The sequence below is a fragment of the Cebidichthys violaceus genome, unplaced genomic scaffold (assembly GCF_023349555.1).
Source record: "Cebidichthys violaceus isolate CVI_PGR_0920_01 unplaced genomic scaffold, fCebVio1.0.p SCAF_12, whole genome shotgun sequence".
In the NCBI taxonomy this organism is placed as follows: Eukaryota; Metazoa; Chordata; class Actinopteri; order Perciformes; family Stichaeidae; genus Cebidichthys; species Cebidichthys violaceus.
Genome location: NW_027176285.1, coordinates 10075127 through 10101015, shown reverse-complemented (window position 1 = coordinate 10101015; position 25889 = coordinate 10075127). Strand labels below are relative to the sequence as shown.

At 40.1% G+C, this 25889-nt stretch overlaps 1 protein-coding gene across 1 annotated transcript in view; it reads right to left on the bottom strand.

The window, feature by feature from the left end:
* pappaa (pregnancy-associated plasma protein A, pappalysin 1a) overlaps positions 1-25889 on the bottom strand; it is an 88257-nt gene that overhangs the window by 16953 nt on the left and 45415 nt on the right. Inside the window, exons 11-19 of the mRNA XM_068706299.1 lie at positions 16726-16836; positions 16180-16315; positions 15558-15771; positions 11698-11872; positions 4400-4583; positions 3731-3932; positions 3312-3546; positions 2443-2590; positions 1969-2084 (exon numbers count right to left, since the gene is read on the bottom strand). Coding sequence (XP_068562400.1) covers positions 1969-2084; positions 2443-2590; positions 3312-3546; positions 3731-3932; positions 4400-4583; positions 11698-11872; positions 15558-15771; positions 16180-16315; positions 16726-16836 — 1521 coding nt within the window. The remainder of the gene's footprint in view (positions 1-1968; positions 2085-2442; positions 2591-3311; positions 3547-3730; positions 3933-4399; positions 4584-11697; positions 11873-15557; positions 15772-16179; positions 16316-16725; positions 16837-25889) is intronic.

The following is a 25889-nucleotide window of genomic DNA, read 5'->3' as shown; positions in this document are numbered from 1 at the left end:
CCTCACCCTGTGAAACCTCCCCGGGGCGCTGATACCACATAAAAATAGATCCCTATCTCAGCGCCACCACAGACGAGGTCATGTCATGTAGAAAATGACTAATTCCACAGCAAGCTCGACAGGGTAATTTTGCTGATAAAGGGGGAGGAGGGTGCTGGGGGCGCAGAATTGTTAGAGATAGAGGGACAGGAAAAAAGAAGAGGAGGAGGTGGAGGTAGAGAAGCAGGGGAGAATTCTAAGTGGGTCACACTAAGAACCAAAATACAACTAGTTTAAAGGCAATAAATCAACATCACTTATTAAGGTGGGCAACATTAACCTCCAACTCAGCAAAGTAAAACTAGAAAGTGCATTTGAGAACAAGAATTCTCTTGTAGATACTGTGTGAAGAATCCCAATCGGGAGAGAAGTTTGGAATCATGTTATGATATTGAAACTGTCCAACATTGTCATGAATGATGATGATTGCATTGCATCTCCTGTTGCATCTATTTTTCTGCTTCTACAATTAAATAGGCAGCACTCTCTAAGTGGACCATAAAGGATCCCTTATTCTTTGACACCAATATAATTGCAAATGTTACGTCCTGCAAATTAATACATTTTGCCATGAATGCACATTTCTGTCTGCTCAGTGGATGGTTGTGTGTGTGTGTGTGTGTGTGTGTGTGTGTGTGTGTGTGTGTGTGTTTGCACTCTTATATTAGTCTATTTGGAATCAGTCAGTTGACAGGTAGTGGCACAGGACAAAACATAGCACATACACAAGTATACACCACCAGCAAAAACTTTTCCTCCTCCAATCTCCAAATCCTGGAAACCCTTACCCCACCACCCTCACTTCTCTGACTTCTTTTATGCTATCCTCTGCCCCCAACAGCAGAGCCTCAAGCCTCAAATTACCACTGAGCAAAAATCATATCAATTACACAAATCCATGAAAAACAGATCATTTCATGTCCACGTGGCCCAAGCCACCGCTCTCTCCTGACATCCACCACAAAAAGCTGCTGACTCAGTGTGACTGTAAAACAAAAACAAAAGGAGTTGTAGGAAAAAATACTGTGAGAAATAGAATGTGTTCCTTTACTCGGCCGTGGCTTTTCTTCTGGTTACAAAACATGATGCTATTTAGTCTCTGACTCTACAGCTAAAAGGACATTAAGCTGACAAAAAAAAAAGGGGGAGAGCAAAATTGGAAGAGTTGATGTAGTCAAGTACTCTCCATCTACACACAGACACACTCATATACATACCATAGCCCATCCACGCATCTTAAGCTTCATAAAAAATCAGAATGACACCATGGGGGGTAGGGTGTCACCCCCACTGGGACAAGGTGTACAGCTCTGTGTTCAATGACCTTCCCTAAAATAACATCTTAACCCTGTGTTTTGCTACCTGACAGTGTAAGCAAACAGTACATAATCATTACAGTCTGTAGCTGTAAGGTATATCTAAATGAAATGAGGTCATTAACCAGTGAGCGGCATTTTGATTTCAGAAAATTACAGTAATTACTGATGACAATCCATTTGACAAAGTTTTACAACTTGGCCACAATGGTAGTGTTATTGTAGTTGTTTTATGTTTCGTTTTGCTTTTTCACTACGCGTTATTTCTGGATAGGACAAATAAAAGGGAAACTGAATGCTAAAAATGTCGGTGTAGGGACAACACTTAATTCCCAAAGAAGCTTTGCAGCTTTTTGTTTCTCCAAGAAGGTAGTTGAATATCATATTGAGGACATGGACACAAAAGGGCGGCAGCATGTTTTCACATTTCCAGTTAAAAATAGAATAAAAATGTCTGAAGGGTTGCAATGCTGGCATTTTGCACTGTGGGTAGTCGACCCAGGATGTAGACACTATATGTGAAATTCCTTACAGGAGAGTTGTGGATCGCAGAACTTTGTAAAGTGCGTCTGTCAGAGTTGTGAGGTGGACACAAACGCACGTACAAACTTACTTTGACTTTGTGCGGGTTCCTCCAATGTTCTATAAGCACATTTTCTACTGTCATGTTGCTAGGGAGGATCACCACGTCGTTGTTACCCTCTCTGCACATCAGCTCACACTCCTCACCTGTGTGGGTGTGAGCAAGAGAGAAACAGAGGAACAAAACCAATAAAAGTATGCACAAACAACACCTAGATCGAATGCAATTCAAAAGACACATCCTTCCCCCCCCCCATTACTTTCAAATGATTATGATACTGAGTGATATTTAACATGCTCGGTTATTTTACAGTGGTTTAGACATTATAATGTTTCTCATTCAAATGTTTACAAACAGTACAAAATGAAAAGGAATGAGTAATGTGAACGATGAAGAATAAGAGCACACTTAACAAAAGCTGTGAGTAATATGAACAATGAAGGATGACACCAGCAGTAACAAAACATAATTGTTGTTATATATTCATAATTTGTGCATACAGACCTATGCCGTGTCCTCGCTTGCATGAGTACTGTAGGCTATAATGGAGGTTTTGAGGTAAAGAACACTGGCCTTTGCTGTGTGGGCATAGGCGAAACGACCCTGTCCAGTTTCCATCCTTTCTACAACGGATCACATTGGACCCTGCGCCCTGAAAATAACAAATATAGATACACAAGAAAACAATTATACATACATATTGGAAGGCAAACAGTAGCAGACCAAGAACATGAAGATGGCATACCGCTGCAAAGGGGGAAATACAATCCAAATTGTATCAGACATCGAACCCACAACGCCTTAGAGGCAGAATAGATTAAAAGGTGTATACATTTCAAAAGTCTGTGGCAGCAGGACTATTCTGAAAATCAATAGCAATCTAATTAGTATGGCGTCAAATTGAGTAGGGCTAAGGGAGACAGGGAGAGAAAGAGGCAGGGAGAGACAAGTTTTCAGACAGTGAGGGCAATCTAAAAAGCATCTGATAAAAATAGAAAAGTGAGTTTTGGGAAAAGGCTCCATTTAATCACTAATTTTGCATCTTATCAGCTAACATGAGTATATTTACATCTTTACATCTTCACTATCTTTACAATAATGTGCTTTAAACAAACAACATTTAAAACAAACGTGACTAATACTCCATTGTGAAGGGTGCTTAAAACTCATCAAATACAAATGCTTATAATTCATTATTTGATAATAACATTCACTACTTGTGTCGTGTTGAGCCCTAAACGTGATCAACAGTGAGGACGCAAAGACGGGAGAAAAGGAGAGAATGCCTGACTTTTTATACACATGACTAAAAGAAGACATACATGCAGTATAGGTAAAGCAAGAATAGAAAGAGAGGAAAGAGATGGACAGACCTGCTTGCATGGAGCGTGCAGCAGCCTCACCGTATGGGCAGAGCCTCCTGTGGCGGCAATAGCAGTATTACCGGCAGGATCAGAGCAGTTGAGTTTGCAGACGCTGTCAAAGCGGAAGCCATCAGTACAGTGATAGGAGCCGTGGAAGATGGGAGGTGGGGCATCACAAGTCACGGGCTCGCATGCTCCCTCTAGCCAGCTGCCATCCTCTGTGCACTGGCGCTTAAATGCACGCCTAAAAAGAAAGAAGAGGATTAACATTTAGACTTGTGGGCTTTGTGTAACTTTAGTTTAGTTTAGAAGTTGATATAAAGAGAAAGTCTTTAAATTGAACTGATTCCAAGACTTACATTCAATTGAAAAACAACTGTATGATGAAGAACCAAATGAATAAACAACCATTCTATGTCTTTCTTTACCGCTTAGGTTTGTTGCTGACATGGTAGCCTGGCTTGCACTTGTACTTGCAGAGCGTGCCCACTTTGAGGCCGGTCTCGTTGCAGCGCTTGGTCTGCAGAACAGCATTGGGTACAGGAGGAGGGGCTGGGCAGCGAAGTTCACAAAGAGCCTCCGGGAAGGACCAGAGGCCATCTTCTAAACAGGTAAGAGAGTTGTTTGTACCTGAAGAAAACAAGAAGACAGGGGCAGATGAAATATCTGTGTTGGTAAGTGGAAAAGAAGGCAAATTAAAATATATATATATAATTATGAAAATGTGTTGAGGAACAGAAGAAGGACAATTAAGTGACTGAAATTAATATGTATGAACTAATTTAAAAATCATGTAATCCTGGCTTTCAGTTATTCAAATCTGTATGTTGTGCAGTTTTGTAATGTAAAATATACCATATCTATCATGGCAATAGCAATTCAAAAGTTGAAACATCGTACATGTTCATCCAAGACCAATAATTAATCAGGATCCTAATGTGTATTCAATTTGTAAAACTGAAGGCAAAATCATTTTATTTTTCTGTTAACCTTTAACAATAAAATTGACTTTCATCTAATCTCAGGAATCCTAAAGACAACAGCCTGAAGATATGTATCTCTTCATACATGTGTTCATGCTCCTCTATGTATCTCACCTACGAGCTGGGCAGGTTGTCGGCACTGAAAGGTGATCTTCTTGCCGTAGGTGGTGCCCTCAGGGAAGTCGAAATGGGCAGGATGGACATGGTATTTGTCTGGCACACCACAGTCCACAGGCTCACATGAGACCTGTTTGGTCCACTTCCCATTTGCACAGGTTATAGTAACTGCCGTATCCGACTAGCAATAAGACAAGACATTAAATCAGAGTGTCAGATAGTGACAGATACAGCATATGGAATACAGGCATATTCTGAAGGAGCTATATGCTTAAGTATGCTTGATACAAGCATTCATTTTTGCATTGATATGACAGATTTATGTCCCACACACATCCTGAAAATGTTTACCTCACAAAAAATGACTACAGCAATTCAGCACTCACTTCAACAAGTCTCCAATTAATGTGTAACCTAACAAAGCTTGATCCAGCTTAGTTTACTGTACGCCAGTAAGCCTCACAGGCTACCCAGCAGCTCAAGTAACTGCTGATAGCATTTGTAAGGTCAAGTCATGCCACTCAGACAACTGATATCCAACAACTGCACAATCAGCCCTAACACAAAACAGATTGACTTTGGTGGAAGTGTGACAACACACAAGAGGGAATCTTTGACAACTGTAATACCAGCCTCTGAGGATTTATCCTCTTTCTGAGTTTCTGCGTAATTATGATACTGGTGGTGAAAGTGATCATGTGTAACAATTTGTTTAAGACTTTTACACCAAAAAAAAATTATATTCAGGTAATGCCACGCAATCAATCAATTTTGCATTTAGGTGGAAAACAAAGATAAAGTACAAACATAGTCAAATAAATCGGTTTTGCAGACAAATTAGTGCCATGATTGCAGTTTCTTCTTAAATTAGCTAATGTCACAAACTTTGCCGCATGGCCTAGTGATCAGTAGTCAACTATGGAGTTCCCTGTCAACAGAAAAAAATATATGTTTCCAGTGATTCTTCCTGTGCAAGCTTCTCCAAAATCGAAGTAGACTGCGTCACCTTTTCAAACGTACAAAGTGCATCCTGTGTGACTGGAATGTGGGAGGTAACTCGAGAACCCAGAGGAAATCCACACATGCGGAGAACATGAAAAATCTGCAAGGAACTGACTCAGGCCAGGAGTCAAACCTAACTGTTGAAACATCATTCTACTATGACAAACAAAGACCAGCTCAAGTCTATAACACGGTATAGGACCTAGTATAATAAATGAACGTCCCTCTCATTCCTATAATGGACCTAGCGTTGAGAACAGCCCCTGACTGGAATAACAGCCATTCAGGTTACTGCTGAATGAGCTATGACCTAGCAAGGTCTGACTGAGGCTTGCAAAGGCCACATGTCTTACATTAATTGTGTGTGTGTGTGTGTGTGTGTGAACTTAATGTTTATACACCCTGTACACATATGGGTAACCATTCCAGATCAAGAGTGATGAGAACATTGTGAAGAGTATACAGAATTAAAGCTTGGGTTGGTAATCTTGAGAAACTAGCAAGAGTACGCTCAATTTTGAATATAAAAAATAAATACATTTTCAAAAAAAAAATTTTTTTTTCCAATGAAAGCAGCACTTGCTCCAAACTTGGCTCCATTCGGGCCAAATGAAATGATTGGATGGATTTATTACAGTCATCCAATAACCACAGATAACAGATTTCTTTTGTTTTGTTTTTTCGGCAGAGCATTTGACATATAGATTGCTGTGGGGATGTAATGACAATTTGAACAAATATGCTAAAAAATATTTTTGAAGTAGCTAACCAACCTGAGATTAGTAGCACCTGGAAACAGAATTGGCAACCATAATGTTTCCAAAACATTACATTTGAAAATGCCTAACTTTTTTTCACTATAAACATGCCCTAGACTTTAGGTATATTTCCAATAGAAATAGCTGATTCCTGTAAATTAGTTGGCTTGTGACATGATATTTGTAGAGATGAGATCAAAATGGGGAGCCACTGCACAATCCAAACCTCAACTGTTTTCATCCTCTTTCATTAAAAAGCACCATGTAACGCAACAGGAATGCTTAAATTGATTGCAGTGCCAAGAAATCTCACAACAAAGCTGTGAGAGCTCAATCATTTTGACTTTTCCCTCTCAGAACATAAAAAGGCAAACCTGTGTTTTCCCCATGAATTACACTCTATCCCTGTTTTGGTTGACCTTAATTACCCCCTTTTTTTAAAGAGTGGCCAAACTTTAAGGCCACACAAGCTGGACTCAGTTAGCATTTCATATCTATTACTTCATAACATCTCTATTCCCATGTATTTCTATCTCTAATCTTGATCCCATTATATGATACTGCATAACAGTATCAATTTCCTTCAAAATAAATAAGCTCCTTTTTATATTTGGACATCCAACGAAGTAACATATGCATCGCACGTGAGTGCCTGCTGGAAAATAACTGGGTGTAGAGTTGAATGAGTCAATTATGAAGGGAGAAATGTGGAAGGATCTATTTAGTGTTAATGTGGTGACTGTAAAAATGTATGCAAATGGTAGGGTAAGTAAGTTTGCAAAATGGGTGTACACGTGTGTTAAGTTACAAGTTTTGTCTTAAAACATCTGTCTAAAACTGTTTGTATGCAGTCACAAACACACATGACTGCCCACAAAGTAACACATTAACATTTACATACATCTGCCATGAATTGTTTTTGCATTTAATCAAGAATGTATCCCCGAGTGTCTAAGTGTATAAAGGGTTGTATGCCTATGTGTACTGTGTGTGTAAATGTGTGGGAATTTTCCCTCCTGTAAAAACTTTACAGCTGACTATTTCTCTTCAACCTTTGCTACTCTGCTTAATTCAAGCCAGACAGACTAACAGATAAATAAACCGACATACCGACATATAGTATTAACACACAGTTGCACTTTGATAGGTGGGTTGATAGGATTTATAACGGTATGGCTTATATTTTTAAATATATCTAATATATTTCCGTCTGGTCCTCATGGAAAAGCCCTTAAGAAATCATTTTGGAGTAAAAGAAAAAAATGAGCTTAACTTGGAAGCAGAGAGGTTTTATTTGCCTGGAATATACACACTTTCTGGTAGAAAACTTAATAGTTGCACAAATGATCGTGGACGAGAATGGGTTCCGAACAGTAAAATGAGAGTGTTACTGGGAATCCAACAGTACTCAGAAGAAGAAACACTTCTAAGTGCATACATTTCTGAGGGGTTAGTTTTTTTTTGTTTTGTTTTGTTGTTTTTAAATGCTAACCACGTCAGACTAGACAGAGTTGATTCTAAACGTTCGGTTTATAAAAACAACCTAAGGTGCAAGGATGGGCTTAAGGAGCAACAGTGCGACAGTGTTAAAGGACCTTCACTCTCATTCACATAGATATTACAAGAGCTTACAAGTGTGAAGCCCAGAGCAGGTATTCCCTGCCGTAGCACTATCAGGACAGAATAGGACTAGAATAGAAAGGCAGGATGCCTTTTCATGATTTCATTTTTCCTCCCCCTGTGAAATTTGGTAAGAAATGAATCACAAAAATAGCCTGATGGTCACAGTGAAACAGAATTTAGGGCATCTTTAGCTTCTGCAATGTGACTATAGAAATATTTCCTTGTGAAAAAGAATATATGAGTGGTGGTTGGTTATGAGTGATTTCAAATAATTCAATTAAATAATAACTTTTATAATAACTTTATTATAGTCATAACTAAAGAAGCAAAAATAACATTCAAAGTTATACCAAAACATGGTATTATTTACAGTATGTATTACACTTTTCTACTTCCTGGCTGGAAGGCAAGGGATGTGAGCCCGGAATGAGGTCTTAAATCTGATATAGGTTATAGTTTATTAATTCCCATGGTGATATTTGTCCTCTGCATTCGACACATCCTTACTAGCTGTAATGCAGCACTTCTGGATGAACTCCAGCTCTTAGGCCAGTGCCTTGATGAAGGTCAAAGGAAAGATTATTTTTAATACAGCACCTTATATATGCATAGCCTGTAGAGTTGCAGAAAACTGGAGCACCCACGGAAAAGCCAAGCATGAGGGCACCCATAAAACATGCACTTGAAAGTCTTTCCTTAGCTGAGGTGGCTGACTGCCCACTCAAATGAACATGAACAAAATAATATGTTGATATGGCTCTTAATAGCCCTTAAATTTATTTTAGATATAATGGTTCAAATTATACCAAGAGTTATTTCTAAATAACAGTAACATTTTTGCCATCGCTTTGATAAGATCTGAAGTGGGTGTTTTGGTCATTAAAAGAAAGTGGATGGGAAATCATATAGCAAGCAGGTAATTGTGTTTTGACGAGATTGTTCTATGCTGGACAGCTGTGAAGCCTCTAGAGCATTTGAAAGGAAAAGCCAATGTGAAATAAAACTTTATAAGCGCCAGCCCTAAATTTTCAAACAGAGAGAAAGATAGGCAAAATAGACAGCAATAAAACATATATATACAAATCAAGCAAGTGTGGGAAACAGATTTGTTCTGAAGATACCACTGAAACAAGAATGCAATTGGCTAATGAAGGGAGACAAGGTTGTGCTTCATGCTGCACTTTTCAACCTTGGAGTCTATGTGTATTTTTAAGCACTTTTGTGGCTGAAAAAAAGAAGGAAAGATGCAAAATAGGAAAGACACAGTGAGGGGGATAGAGACAATCTAAAGTTAAGTTGTTTTTGTATTTAATACATTTTATGTTTTTACATGCGATTGTCAATTATCTCACGTGATGGGGAGATGAGAGCAGATGTACCCTGAAAATCTGGCCAGATCGATTTACTACTGGCCCTATGACTGTTTGACATGAAGCACATTCTCTTTATTACAGTTGATCTGGATGTGCCCAGTGATTCATTCAAATCTCTATTTGTCTATATCTGCCTACAATCGAACAGTTTAGTCAGTTGCAGCTGTGCCGCTGTTGTAGACAAAGAAGAAACTGCTGTTCCCTGCAGGATTCTACAGCTAGAAGTAAAGCCGGCTTCAAAATGTTGTTCTACTGAACTCTCAAAACAAAGAAGAGTAGATGTCAAAAATTATGGTTTCAGTGATTGGACAATAGCAACATTAGTTTACAGTAAACGGCGCCCAGTGAGACTGTTCCTCCTTCCAACTGACAAAGGCTTTTGGATGGAGACTGCTACTTCCCCTGGAGGGACACACAACTGGTAAATAATTTTCCAGAGAATTGTTTCACTCTTTGAGGAAAAAAAAAGACTGGACTTGAATTGTACCAACAAGCTAGTTATATATATATATATATATATATATATAAAAAAAAAAAAAAATCCTACTATGGCAGACAGGGTGAGTTAAAAATGATTAGATTATGGTGGTGGTCGTCTTAAACATCATTCAGTCTGCACATCTACTTTTTTTTTTTAACTATTGGCATGTCAACTGAGCACAATGATTTACTTGTCCTTGCTGAGCTCAAAATGATTTCGGAGCTCAGGGAGAGGACTTAAGCATTTCTTGCATAGCATATTTTATTAAAATCAAAATGCTAATTTGATATTAAAACAACAAAAATGACCAATCTCCAATTATGATGAGTTACAGATCACCGCCACAGCCATATGAAAGATGGGAGAACAAACTCATTGGTAAGGTCAGAATCCTAAATACCTAAAAAACAGTCACACTTTTATGCATAGATCCCAGTAAATTACTGGAATAACCTTTCGGGAGCTGCTGGTGATTGGGAATATTTCCATCTTGTGACTTTCCACACATGCCAATAGCAATGCCAGAAGAGATGGGGCAAGAAAAACGGCCAGCAGATGGCAGTAATGCTTGCCAACCGCCATAAAACTCAACAGCAGAAGAAGATGGGGCGAGGCTATGTTCACGTGTACGCATCAGAAGACGCTACATGGTGGGCGAGGAGCTGTATTTGTACAGTGCCAATGTTGTTGTACTGCATTTGATATTCACAAAAATTGCGAGACAACTAATGTTTTTTTACTTGAATCAGAAACAGTCACGGATTCAATTACCGAGTCTTGAGATGGTTCGCTTGCTCCACGTGAAAATGTATTTTTGTCAAATGGCTGTAAACTTCTACGTGCTTGCCCTGTATTGTTACTGCTTTCATTTACAGCACAGTTGTATTGGCATATTACCTGCATATTTCCTGCAATGCAGGAAATGTTCCTGAACATTTTAGGGATAGACTTCATGTGTGAAAGGGATTTATGCCTTAAAAACACCCACACATAGACACATACATACACTGAAATACATAAAAACTAAATGTATCTTGTTCTCTGAACCACCGATCTCTCTGAGGGAGCGTTAAAGTCTTGCAGACTTCTTTACAGAGCCGTGGAGATAGATAAAGCGTTTATATGGCCTTTACAGCAGCTTGGCCCAAAACCAAAAGGTTTACGATGTGGTGTCAACTACCCTGTTTGTTTGTTTACTTGTGGTGTGCACGCATCTGTGTGTATACTGTATCTGTCCGCATCTGTGTCCTGTTTATGCAGAAGCTTGTGTGTACTTACTGTATGTGTGTTGGTATCGACATAGAAGCATTAAATGTGTGCTGCTGTGAGAGTGCGGTAGCAATTTCTCTGCCCTTTAAAAGAGACTTCAATGTGTGCAAAATGAGCAGGGATGGAGCGAGGGAGGGAGAGGGAGCAGACACTATGCAATGATGTCATCGTCCCGGTGGAGTAGCAATACAAAGTGACTGTTTGAGGTGATGGTGCAGCATGCTCAGCAAGAGACTAAACACTATTGTGCTTGTGCTTGTAAGGAATATGCTTGGTGTGTGGGTGTGTGTGTGTGTGTGGGGGTGTGTATGTGTGTGTCTGTGTGTGTAGGTGTGTATGTGTGTGTCTGTGTGTGTAGGTGTGTGTGTGTGTGTGTGTGTGTGTGTGTGTTTGTAGCAAGCCAACAAGAGGAGAGGGCTGTGGCGTCTCCACTCCTCGGTGCAGCACTCATCTACCTGGATGTTCATGATGTCATCCTCCCAAGAGGCTTGCCGTGCCAAGCCCAGTTTTTTTGCAGGTGACAAAATAAATGCAGATAGAAAGGAAAGCAGAAAGAAAGCGTGTTTGCACTTCTTTCATGTGCCCATTTGTGTACTTGAGTTTGCCTCATTGCATGTTCATGTGTGCATTCACAAATGCATGTTTGCACGCATGTTCCCATATGCTGCAGATATGCTTTTGCACTTAAGCGTTTGCATGTGTACGTTTATGCATTCAATGTGCGTCTTTGTGCACTGAGCTCTCGGATGGCCTGTGTGTGTTTAAACATGTGTGTAGTACTGTGTTTACCTGACTCTTGATGATGTCATCATCCTGGTGGACTTGCAGGACGTAGCCAGAGTTGCAGTAGATGGTGCAGCGGTCTCCATTGTAAAAGTGGCGGCTAGAGCTACTGCACTTGAGCTCTGCATTGCGGATTAATGGTTCCTGGCAGTCAATGGCTTCGCACGAATAATGTACACAACTACAAGTGAGCGTGTGGGGGTGTGTGTAGGTGGAAGGGAAGGTTGGGGAATAAGAGAGGGAGAAAGAGAGGGAGAGAGAGAGAGAGAGAAAGAAACTAAAAACCACATTTAAAGTTACAGTCAACATGAAATTTTGTGTATAATGTAACACTGCAGACACGCAAACATGGAAGCAGTCACATATTTGCTCACAACAGAAAAGCCATACATTGAGTCAACCACATCCATCCATCAATGACTGCTTAACATATCAAATCAATAAACCACATGAAGAAAAGATTCCCATATTTGCTATGTGCCTGAAGGGATGTCTGTATGCACACACACACACACACACACACACACACACACACACACACACGGCAGAGTGTAATTTGTGAATTAAGAGCGACAGGATAATATTATGTGCGGGCTACAATGGCAGAGTTTGGCCACAGATTTATGTTGGTAACCTGATGGAGAAGGCATTTAATGCTCTTGGAAGGCTTGCATGCCCGAGGCACCTTTTTACAACAGTCCGCATTCTACAGTATAGGGTTCCCTTATGAAGCCAACAGCGAAGGAGAGAGCGAGAGAAAGAGGGGTAGATATGGGGGCACAGAGAGCAGATGAAAGAAACATTGTTAAACTCTGTCCTGCAAGAATGGAATCTTTTGCCCCTTTCATCCATTTGTTTTGACAGAACCTTTAAGATGTATCATTAAATATATTAGTGATACATATTCTATGCACCTGGATTATTCCTTAAGTATGTCCTTTATTTTTCTGACTCACTGTCACTCCCACTATAACACTCAGCAAGACTATTAAAAGAAAGCAAAAGTAACATCAAATGAGCTCTTAGTAACATTCTAAGCTTGTGATTAAAATGCTCATGTTGACAAATTTGAAGCTGAGCAGGTGAAGACCGTCTATAAAGCATGAGAGTAGCAGTCCCTCAAGTCTGGGCTTTTTGAGGACAAACTAGGGAAGCCTATGAAGCCTCCTCTGTGGCCACTTTGGCTTGGAACAAAATCACTTTGTGGTTTTCTGCTAGTCACTATGGAATTTCTGACATAAATTACAATTAACAACCTGTAAAACTCCCCTCCTCCCCTGCAAATGAGAAGTACAGTATACAGAACAATGAAATAGTATGTATGAAATAGAAGACAAAAACTTGAAGAAAAAAAAACTGAACTCCAAACAATTCTCAATGTAGTAAGAGGTGATACACAAGTAAAAGAATTGTGCAAAAAAAACTGAGAAAAAAGGAAAAACATACATGTGCATGCATTTGCAGACGAGCATGGAACATTAAACTGAGTCATCTTAATAGCTCCTGTTGTTAACAACTCAGGGAAAAGGGGATGTGGTGTTTTGTGGAGGCATAAGTATTACGGGAAATGTGCAGCTCAGCCCAGGAGAATGAGAGAGTGAAAACGGGAGCGGGAGGCACAGAAAAGGGAGACTTCAGGAGAAGGAGATGGCAAATAGTTTGAGGGAAAGGAACATCATGTGAAAGTAAAGGATGAGAAGACAGCATGGGATAACATATGATGAAGGGGAGGAGGAGGAAAGATGTGGAAAAGCAGGGAGAGAGATAAAATGGGGAAGAAATATGGAAAGCATAGACAACATAATGCAGATGATAAATTGGAGACGATTGAAGCGAAGAAACAGATCAATGACATAAAAAGACAAAGTGGCGGAGCCAGCATTCTTTACTGATGTTGTAAGGACAGACCGGTATATAATAACTGATCATAATACTATATTATAATATTCAGCTTGTAGAAGATAAGTGGGCATGTCTGGTTGACTTGCCATAATAGAAAAAAAAATAGTTTTCAAGAGCCTCTGGAAATTAGATGAAGAGGATAGAATATGAAAGAAAGGAAGTCACAAGAACTTCAGGAGAAATAAACTAGTTTGTGTGTGTGTGTGTGTGTGTGTGTGTGTGTGTGTGTGTGTGTGTGTGTGTGTGGTAACAAACAATTTCCTGGCTGGTGCAGATACACAGCAGTTTTAATCTATTTAGGTGCTGGATGTCTCACTGGCACACAACAAAAGCCACAAACAGCTCTATCTCTCTGCACAGACCCCCAACCATCCATTCTTTGTGCATTGTGGTGTTTATTAGTGCATTTCTTGTTGAAAGGGTTGTGAAGCATCATAAGTATGAATTGTCTCATGCATGACAGTGGTGTGGAAATTGGCAAATTGTGTCTCCTTGTGCTTGTGTGGTCTGGTTTAACTATGTTTGTGAGGAGTGACTAGACAGTATATGGCTAGTAGGTAAAATGATTATGTTAATTTCTTTTAGTAGTAGTTCAAATTAAAGGTACTGGAGTCTCAAACATTTTGAATGTATAGCTGAATAGGTGTTAATTGTTATTTCTTGGTCTTGCCAGGCCTAGACATGTCTTCAATAACATTTATATGGGCTTTTTAACATACATTCTACCTTTATTTCCTGGTTCAGATGATGGGTTTTCAGCTGTGACAAATTGTTTTGTCACACAAAGAAATATGTGGAAATATCCAAATTTGGAAAACTCATCTACCCTCGGCAGCACTTTTGATGCCTGATTGACAAGTAATTTATTTAAATAACTAGTTATTGTTGTGAAAATGGTGACTGAAGACTTCAATGTTGTGCTGAACAATGCAAAGTTTGGACTTTTACGTTTCTATTTTAAAAGGCATATCTTTTGCTATGTCTACACTGAGCGTCTACACTACACCAGAATGTTAGAGGTCCGAAAACAAAGGAGTTTAGAAACGCTACCTAATGCTGGGTGGTAAACAAGATCTACTGCTGGAGGCAGCAGTGCAGCGGCTTTATTGTTGTAAATTTGAGGAGCTCAGCAACAGGTCCAAATTATTTACAAATTTCCAGTGATATTATATATGTTACCAAGAACACTTTACTGTTATTGCTGTAGCTTTGGGCAGACCTCTAACATTAAACAGCTTGTTGGCATCATTAATTAAAACATGCCTCTCTCTCTCTCTCTGGCTCAAATACGCACAGACAAACACAGCTCTTTGTATCTCTTGTCTCTGTGTGTTATTGGTATCCATTAACTTGCATTTTGTGTGTTTGTATAGTCTGTCCTTTTTCCAGGCGGTATAGAATACATTTTATGGTTGAGGTCTTACCGGTGCTTGGCGGCACCTGGAAGTTGCCCAACATTATCTCTGATCTACAATCTTCACTGCAAACTCTCTCATACTGTAGCTAGAGAGAGAGAGATTGCGCCTTTATTGTTCTTTTTAGTTTTTTTTCTTTATCCATGTACGACTATAAAGCCCTTTGAGACAAATTTGTGATTATGCACTGTAAAAATAAACTGACCTCACAGTGAAATACAGATCTTATTTTGCCAGTCATGGAGTTGTTATATCAAATTGATTTGGTGCCTTCAACGCATTCCATAAGAAGTGTCAGAATAAACTATTATTAAGTACGTCACATGTATACCTATATAGAGATTTGGAAAAGCCTTTTTATTTATTCTAAATCAAGGCTTCTGTACCTTTAAGGCGAAAGATTGTGCAAGTTGTCTTAGTGTGTGGCCGTATGCTTGTGTAGACATGTAGACATAATTTTATGATTTCATGTCTTTGATTCTGATGTGTGTGTAACATATGTAGGCCTCATGTTCACTGGTGTTCCATTTCCATTTTTCTTGGCCTCACCTCTGTCCTGTTGGGTTGTAGATCTCGTTGCTCTGGCAACCACTTATCGTGATGGGGTCGAAGGACTGGAAGGAGCGCAGGCCTACTCCGGAGATGGCCACCAGGCGAGAGGCAAACATGACCAGGATGGCCTTGGTATGGTAGAAAGCCACTGACAGGTCATGGCTCACTGGGATCACCAAAGGGTTGGTGCGGCAGCTGAGACGCCACTCACCTGTGGAGAGGATATCAGCGACGGAGAAGAGACAAAGAGAAAAGACAGAAGTGTATTGAAATTGAGGTAGGGGAAGTAGGGGACAGAAGCAGAGGATCAGAGGAATAGGTGGTCGATGTTAACCAAACCCTAAAAGTCAATTAGTGGAGAAAAAAAGGCTGAAAGAACAAACTAAAGCGTGGTGTTGAAAGAATGATATAGTGTTCTAATGAAGACATTTGCACAAGATGAAAAGATGGATGAGAGTGACATGAGCTTAAGGGGACTTCGCTCTATATGATAACTGCTCAACTATAACAAGCTGTAGTTAGTTACAGTAGGCAAAACACCTTTGAGCTCAGCAGTCATATTTAGTAATCTGACACCGGACGTGAGTTGCAATTTAAAAGTACAGAAGACAGTTCTTACCTAGACTATGGATGCCCTCCTTGGTGTCCACCAGCTGAACAGTGATGTTACACTGTGTCTGATCAAGGTAACCAGTCCCATCAGCAGCCAGATGTATAATCACTGCGGCTGCCACCATGGGATGAGAAAAGTGGGCCTGAATGAAGAAAAACATATATAAATGTAGGTATACATTTTCGATAACTACTGTATCCTTTCTCTTGGTACCATATGTAGTTGAATGTCTTATCCGATTTTGAATCATGTTTCATGCATCTCATGTGCTTACAAATTAGTGTATAATTCTTTAGCATTTGCTTTTGTTTTTCAAGTTGCCACCATAATGATGCCATGGTTGTATAAAGCACTGCATGGTCCCCCAGTATAAAATGGTATAGACTGAGGATAGGGGACTCCACAATTTTTGCGCATTACCTTCTAAAGTGGTATCAATATCAGGTGACAGATGTTAAGTATAGTATCCACATGAGGTATCTCATGAGTGCATTTTCTTCAAATGAGAGAACACTGCACCGAAATGCATCATTGTTTTCAGATGGGTCTTACCTTGAGCCAATAGTTAGGATATCCCCAGGTTGACTTATGAGCCTCACGACAGGGGAACCATGCATACTGGGACACTCCATCTGATAGATCAAACACCTTGGACTGACATGTCTAGGGAAACATAAGGGGAAAAAGAAGGACATTGGGTAACTTTGTATGCATCATTCTAACTTTTTAAGCATCGTCCAAGTAGTTAAATAACTTGTATTTTACAGATACTTAAGAAAAACTTAAGTTTAGTTTATGTCCTGGCCTTAAATGCTGTGAACCCTGTTTTCCACAGCTGTCAGCTGTTGGTCAGCTGTTTGGGCTGACCTAGAGCTGACGTGCATTCTGTGGAGTACTGTTTGTTTGTGTCTTGTCAACAAGCTACCTGGCAACCTGTCATGTGCCACAAGCTCCATATCCCTCACTTCCTCTTGTCTTTCCTCCCTTGTACTAGCTTCTGGATGTATTTGTGTACTCACCTTGTGCTGGCTTTTTAAACCCTGTCATGCCACACCTGCCCACTAGAAGCCCTCAAAGAGTTGTGTCATGATTCCATGCAGCATCTGAATTAGTCACGTGTGTAGTGCATTTACTCAGAATTCAATCCCTTCAGATCCAGAGTTTGATGAAAGAAAAAAAACAATATTCTTTAAAATCCTTTCCATTGTGGATATAAGGAACAGCATCATTTTAATGACAACAAAAAAAAATGGTAAAAAAAAGTAAGAGAGTGAACAATCTGACATTTTGATCTGGCAAAATAGTGATATTGCCTAAACATAATGTATTCTGTCTTGATATGATAAATGACAATCAAACTGTCAAGATTGTAATTTAAGTCACCTATTGGCTTGCATAATAAAGAACCTTGATGTATTCCCAGGCTGTTCAATATGGCACTGAGTGTCAATCGCTCAATGCGTCCAGAGATCTGTCTGACAAAAGAAAAAAGTCGAGGTTTGTGAGTTATGATGTTAATACTGAAAAGTCAAGTCAAAATACCTCAGGTATAACCTGACCCACCAGATGGTTTGTTACACAGAAACATCTGAGAAGCCGTCATTGGAAACTGTTCGGAAAAGGGCGAGCACTTTCCAGAAAATTTGTGGCAAGTGATTGGATGAACCATCTGTCAATCAAACTCTTCCAGAAGCGAGTCTAAGGGAAAGCAAAAACATCCTTCCAGTTGAGAAAAGCCTTTAGTGGCGTTCTTTGCTCTTCTTTCAGTGAAGAATTACTCTCCACTTCCGATATAACTGATGTTATTGCAGCATCTATACTTGCCTCTGCGGGAGCCGCCATTGTTGTTCTGGACAAACAGTCACCTCTTTGTTTCATCTCACCTAAGCCAAGCTCATAGCTGCCAGTAGCTCCACACAGGATGCTCTGGCTCAGCGGACATAAACACATTACTTTAAGCCTGAAAAGATGGCTCTTTGTGGTTCTCACGTGATTTTGTGATATTGCGAGAATTCAGCTGCCGTGCAAAGTGAGCTTAGTTTTGGTGATGGCTGCTCAACGTCACACTTTACCACTCTGTCATCCTATCAGAAGCAGCGATAATGATAGGGCAGAGCTTTAAAAGGATAAGGAATGAAAATGAATTGAAAACTGCGCAGTCATCGTAAATTCTGATAACGAAGTCCCCTTGTTAATGTGGCTTTGTTGACATAGAGAAGAAAACAGATTCCCCTCTAGCATTTGTGTCCCACACATTGTCACCTCATTGGCTACGTTAGGATGAGGTTCGACAAGGTAGGGTGAGAAACATGTGGGATGTGGGGAAAACAGGGTGATGTTATTCGTCATTTTGATTAAAAGGAAGGAAAAGTGTCAGAAAGACAGAAAAAAAGGTAGACAGACACATTGGTAAAAGACTATTGAGCAATAAATAACACAGGCAAAGGGGAGAGAGGGCACAAACCCAAGGACGGTGAGTTTTCCCCTCTGCCCTGAGCAGGTGAAATGAGACACCAGTAACATGAGAGTTTTGCTAGAGAGGCTAGATCCTGTCACCATAGAAAACTGGCCAGACCAGCTATCTGTCTATATATCTGTCCCCCGAATCTGATGACGTTACCTTTCTGCTCAGAGATGAAGTGGCAGAAATGAGGAATGCAGGTGACAAACACCTGAGATCAGTCGTTATGAGACTTTGACCCAACTTGAGTGCAGCTGTGTTGTATTAATCAGAAAACAGGAACACAACAAGTATTTTGCTGAAAGCAAATCAAATAAATACAGTAACTGAACTGAACCAATATGATTGGTTGAGTCGTGGCGTTGACTGTGGGCTGCTAATGATTTGGAGTCAAGAGGAGCTGGTTTCCATTGCAACCCTTTTTCAGACAGGGAAGGTGAAAATACCCTTTCCACTTGCAATTCATGTCTTATTCATGTAAACACAGGTGGAACTAGCTACACCTTCCTAAACACCCCTCCTCCCCTCACCCTTTCTCCATCATCTCCTGGTGTGTTTTTCTCACAACCAACTGACAGACAAAAACTGCTTGGCTTGCCAAAGCCCCGTCAAGCAAACACCTCCGTAAAGTATCACACCAGTAGAAGGCAATTCGCAAGTCTCCCATGACTCCTTACACTTCCTCCATCCCCCTCCTCAGCAATGGCAAGAGTCAAAGCACTCGAAATAGAGCTGTCATTAATTTAAATTAATCACTAAAAGAGGGGGTAAGGGTAGTGATTGTAATATGTTTCACACTAATCCAACAGTCAACCAAGCAAGACTTTAGTTTCACACATTCTGAATTTATCCATTCATCCATCCATCCATTCATACACACTTTTCCTTTTCAGGGTGAAAGTGGCCTGGGCCAGCCCCCATTGGGCGATAAGTTGGGTACATTCTGGATCACAGGGCTGACACGTGAAGACAGATCATTTTCACTCACTATCTCACTCACTTTTACACCTACGGGCAAATTAGAGTTGCCAATTAAGATAAACCTTGGACTGGAGCAGGATATTGGAGTGAAGAACATGCAAATTCCAGTCAGTCAGCTCTGGAGTCGAGCTTTCAAATTTGATTGTCTACGATTTATTTTTGGCTTTTAATCTTTTGGCTATGTGTGATTTGACACATTGCTATCTGAGTTGTCAACATTAATCTACAGGTTTAGGTCCATGATCCCAAACATTAATCCCTTGTGAAAATGTTAAATCTAGTTAACCTCAGAACTTCAGCAATGCTACCTCTCCTACATGCGTCAGTGTCTTAAGTTTGCTTTTGCATAGAACATTTCAATCCAACTTCATTCAAGAACACCAGAGTGGAATCAAAGGTTTAACCTTTGAGTACTATGCTAACAGTTATGGACTTTGTAATCAGGTTCACCTTCCTTCATGTTCAAACAAACACACTTTTCAAGGCTTTTTTCCTTGCTATTGCTGTTGAAATATTCCAGTAAAGACGTGCATTACAATGACTTATGGTAAATGAACAAAATAGTTTCTTTGAAAGGTGTGTTTAATAAGCACCCTATCAGTAAATGCTTTAATAAGCACAAACATAATATCAAGAACCAAACATATTACAAACTTGACAAACCACACTACTTTGAACAAAATTTCACTAAACCTGACATAACAAGATTCCAAAGCATTAAACTGCAGAACATCATTACACTTTGTGTAATGTGTAAGATATTTGCATCGAGAGTTTCATTTCGATGTTTTAGTTTTTTATATTTTGTAAAATGTGTAACAATCATTTTAAATCCAGTCAGTTCTTTTGGGAATGGCAAGCTCTCTCCTAGATGAACACAGAATCCAGACTGCTGGAGATCATGGATACAAATTCATGCATCTTATTTCTACTATAATAAGGTGTTAATCAAGGACTGGGAAAATGCATTCCCAACAGCAAGTCCCCAAGGATGGCAAAACGCATGTGCATTGAGTAATGAAGTGAGGAGAGAAGGATGGAGGCCAGAATATTTAAAGCACTCTCTTTGTCACAGGTTGAATAACAAAACCTGATCATTTTACACGTAATGTGTAAGTTCACAGCATATGGCAACAATTATCAATTCACAAAGGCTGCTTCAACCAACTTAGCAACTAAGGATGCAGCATAAGCACTGCTACATAAACATCTGCACAAAACATCCCCGTATTATCATTGCATAAACTTCTTCTCTGTTTGTCTTTGGCTTGCCTTTTTTTCAGCCCCCTTTCACAATCTGTCTCCGAAACAGTACGATTATAAAATGAACTTTTACGGCAAATATATCAGCTGAATCCAATAAGAACAAATACAAAACAGATGCAATTTCCTCTATCACGGACATACTATAAGGCTTGATCAATCAGCTAGTCCTTAATATTAGAAATATGAAATCACAAAACAATAGCTGGAGGACAAAGTAACTGACATCAAAGACATTATTTATTGTACCTTTGTCAGAAGTCAGAGCCCACAAAGATGTGTCTAGATGTGTGAAATAAGACCTTATCTGTTTCCAGAGGATTTCAAAAGCATTCAATTACTTTTTGACACGTCCAACAGAAAAGCAATGCAGATGTCATGAACAACAAAAGAAAAGGTACACGATCGCCAACAATATAGACTTTGAGTTTAAAGGTGCTGATTTGAAATTCCCAGAATATCTATTCCCTTCACACTGCGCTCAATATGGCGACAACTAACAAGTGTTGACAGTGATAACAGTGCAAACAACAGCAACAGTGCTGACAGAGCAGACAATGTTCAATGAGGAACCAGAGGGTCGGCGCTACGCTCCCACGACAACAGCGTCTGTCGTGACAGCGTTATCAGCTCTAACCGCCATATGAGTGCAGTGCAGTCAAGGCTATGATCTAGGCGGTATGTCGCGCTCACATGCACTAAGATGCACTAACAGGCATTAACAGGCATGCGTGGCCGGCTCGGCTATGTAAACAAAGCACAGAGAAGCTTGGATAACAACACAGAAAGAGGGAAAGTGACTTCATTCTCTGCTCAGGTATATTACTCCACTATATATTTACACAGAAATGGTTGTTTGCTGCTATATTAAAGCTCTGAATATTGTATAGAGAACCTTTGTATGTATTGTACAGCAAAGATAACAAAAAAAAACTTTTTTGAAAAATGTTGTTGGCCCTCCTTCAATCTGTTATGCCTAAAAACTTATACCTTCAAATGGATGGCTTGATTATAACTACAATATCACAGCAGGAACTGCTGACAAAAGACAGTCAAAAAAAGTCTCTCAGTTGGAAAAAGTAATGGAAGGATATGGCCAATCTGTTGTTTGTAAGGTAGAAATGGATGAATGAAACTGTTGCAAGTGACAAGCAAAGCCAATGTTGTAATGCTTATATTGTGTAATACTTGTTTTAAAGGGATTTGCCTTTCTAGGTGGTAGTCGTTTCTCTTGTGCAAAGAGGCAAATGGGAGGCCTATTTGGTAAAATAACAAAACAAAACGATTAGACTACTTCTGATCGCCTCTACTACCCCCACTTATTCTAAACACATGTCTCCCTTGTTCTGATTCATAAAAAGGATGTAACACTCAGGAATATAAGTCATATGTTAAGATTCATTTGAAACAAAACAACTTCTCGCCATGAGTTCAATGTCTTAACTCAAAAACACACACTCACACACACAATTGCATACACACGTGGTCTTAATTTGTACCAGCTGGCTAGTCAGACTGGCAGAAAACAGCCAATCTCTGGTCTGTAGACACAAACTGGTGTTTGTAAATCACCACTTAATAGGAGAGCTAAGTGTCCTGAGCCAAGGGGAAACCAGATAAAGGTGAGGAGAAAGAGAGTGCAACCGTCAGCCTCATTAGCCTGGAAATATGTCTGTACTGTAAAAACGTTTATTAAGAGCATAAAGCAAAAAATAAACTTGTAAAGGGGGGAATTGGAAAGTGGCGCTTTAAGTGAAGACAGTAATGACAATAATAAGGCCTCTAATAGCATAATGTACCACAGTCTTTCCCATTGTGATGGAGATCTAGTGACAGGGTCAAGTTAGATCACCTCTACTGAGGATGCCTGTGCAGAGCACATACAAACAGTTAAATACAAACATACACACATGCTACATCCTCTTTGGCTCGAATACTGATGTTGAAGCTTCCAGATTGTCTAAATGTCCTATCTTGGACTGAAATCAATAAACCTCACAGACGCATACACAAACATGGGCCACATGTTCACAGAAGACTATTGAGGCCCTCAAACATTTAGGAGGCCCCACAAAGGTCCTCCCTGTATCTTCCAAACATTAGAGGAGCACAGGAGCTTGAGAGGAATCTCAGCTCAACTCAGGACTTTTCTGACATTCTATACGCAGGTCTTTTTACTCTGCACTGAACAGAGCAAAACACAAAGAAGAGAGAGATCATTTTTCACATCGGCCTGCCCTCTTATAATAAAGCCATGCCACACCTAATAGGGTCAATAATTAAACTATTTGCTGTCATACATTAACCAGCAAATATTTCTGTTTCAATGTTTTGACAAATTGCTCGTGGTACGAATACATGAACTCAGTCGGCATTATGGTGATGCATCAGCTACACACAAATCTTGCTTTCATCTGTAGGTGTTGGTATCCAGCATACAGCTTAAATATGATGTAAATATGAAACTTTGGTAATGTATTGTTGAGTTGTGAAGTGGTAATCATGAGAGGCATTTAAGCACAGACAGACACAAGGACACAATCATGACACATACTATGTGCCATGTACAGTATGTTTTTATGAAATATACAAAAAATCACTGGTAGATATTATCAGTGGATTGGCTTGTAAGAGCATTGCTGTTAGTAGGACTGTTACAATTTATCTTTGTCAACCACCTTTCCCACATTCCCTTTGTCTACACCAAGTTTCCAGTTCTCAAAATGATTCCAACCCCATTATCTTGAGTCTCAATGTTCTTTTTTTTTGCCATCATTCAGTCACTCACTTCAGCAGTTAACATAATCTGTTCATTCATTTTGCGTGATCCATCCAATCACTTTAGTTTACTCAGTGTGGGTGTTGCACCAGGAGTCAACAATACCTGTTGAGAGTTTATTGTTTTGATCCTGTCGTATGCCTCTGTGAGGTCAGGCAGTGACCTAGTCAGTTTCTGGACACATGCAAATTAGATTCCTAAAACATGTTTATTCCCAACAAAAGGTATTTTTTCCCCCTCTTTTCCATTCATCCCTGTCTCTTTGTGAAATGCACATACTGTGTATGAATTTGAAGCCTGAGCATGGAAAGCTGTAGTGAGCATCTGTGAGGCATTTGTGGAGAAAAAGGGCAACAGAGAGAAACTAGTATGAGCTTCCAAGCACCATCCCATGGTTTACTGGAATGCTGGTGAGAGCCTGGTGTGTGAGGTAATGTCCTGTCACCCAGCCCCACCCATACCCACTGAAGCTCACCATCTCATTGGCCCAGGGCTAATGATGGGCCACTTCCATGGCCTACTGAGATTAGGGCTGTAAAAGTTAGTGAGTGGGTGCAATTAAGCAGTTTACCTATCCCACTCTCATCAGGGCAGACATGAGTAGTGACTGGGTGGTAGGGAACACGGACCACAAACTAATGTATAGGAATTGGTGAGCGTACAATGCCAGCAAGTTGAAAACAGATGGGTCTGCGGAGAACATAAATGTCCCTCAGTCAGTGGCCCCCTATGCTCAATAAAACAGGGCCAAATCCCTGCACATTAACAGCTTGAAAATGTTATACGGGGTCATCAGTGCCATGAAACAAATACACCAGTCACAATGAGGTTTCCACATGGCAGAACCACAATAATAATTGAAACGGGAAAAGTAAAAGGGAAAAAGGAACGCCATCCCAGAGGTTTCTTTTTAATGTTACAACACGCTTATGTCACTGGCACTGTGCCTGACGAGGGCTGTGCGGTTTGGGGGAATGTTGGTGGGAGAAACAGTGCCAGAAAAGCTGGCCTTCCTGTGCTGCTGAAAGCAACAGCTTGGCTACTGTATGTGCTTATATTTTGTGGGCATGTACGTGTGTATTTCAGCTTGTGCGACAGTATGTGCAAGTTATGCCTGTGTGTTTGTTTGCATTTACATGCAGAGGAAAAGGAAGATGTGTAATTGTGTATGTTTGCTCAGCAGTAGGCCCTATACAGTTTGCATGTATCCCCCGCTAAAGTACACACTGCCTGCTTTTTGGGACCTGGGACAAATCTGGGCCAGTTATTGTTTCCTTGTTTTTACGGATCAGAATAATATAATAAAACAGAGTCTCTTTTCTTCCTCTCTTTTCCCTCTGAAGAATTACTCAAGATGAATGTGGTTATTTAATTCAGACCTCATGCACATATGTTTGTTTTACATCTGAAGATGGGTGAACTTCATATATAGGCAATTTCTTGCAGCGTGAGAGGACTAAAATGTTATCCCTTCTGTTGCTTATGTATAATTAAGGGGAGTGTTCTCCAGGGGTGCCCAGGGGTTGCGTCAGAGATTGCCTGGGCAGCAGCCCTCTCTGGAGAAATCACCTGGCTTGCTGTTTGATCTTAAAGTTTAAATGCACATGCACACTCCCCATTTACACAAACTCATCTACACACATGTACGTGACAGCACTTGGTGTGCACACACACACACACACACACACACACACACACACACAGGTTAGTTGCTAGGGCCAGTTCTCCAATCCAATCCCCCTAGAGCAAGTGAAGCTGGCTCACCATATTCCATGTTGTGGTAGTGGGGGAACATTATGTTCTGCTCCACAAAGACAGCAGTAGTACATTTCAGTCCCCTACGGACCTGCCCTATAATCCTGCATAGAGTTGGCAGTGTGTGTGTGTTTGCCTGTGTATCTCTATCTGACTACATACCTGTGTGTGAGCTTGATCAGGAAGGAAGGTGGATCTTTCAGATAAGCTGAAGCTACCTTAATGTCTTCATATTAAAGGTCTTCAACTTTTTTGATTTGGCCTGAAGAGGAAGAGTAAAGTCCAAAAAACGAAAACAACAACTATTAAACCTGGCTACTATGTTACATTGGCTGTGAGGTGTTTTTTGGGATCATTAATATTTATTTGAACTTTATTTACTTCATACATTCTCTGGTGTCCATATGGTGTTTTGATTGGATCAAACAGCTGGGGGCATTTAAATGCAGGAATGGACGATAACAGCGGTTTTGGGCC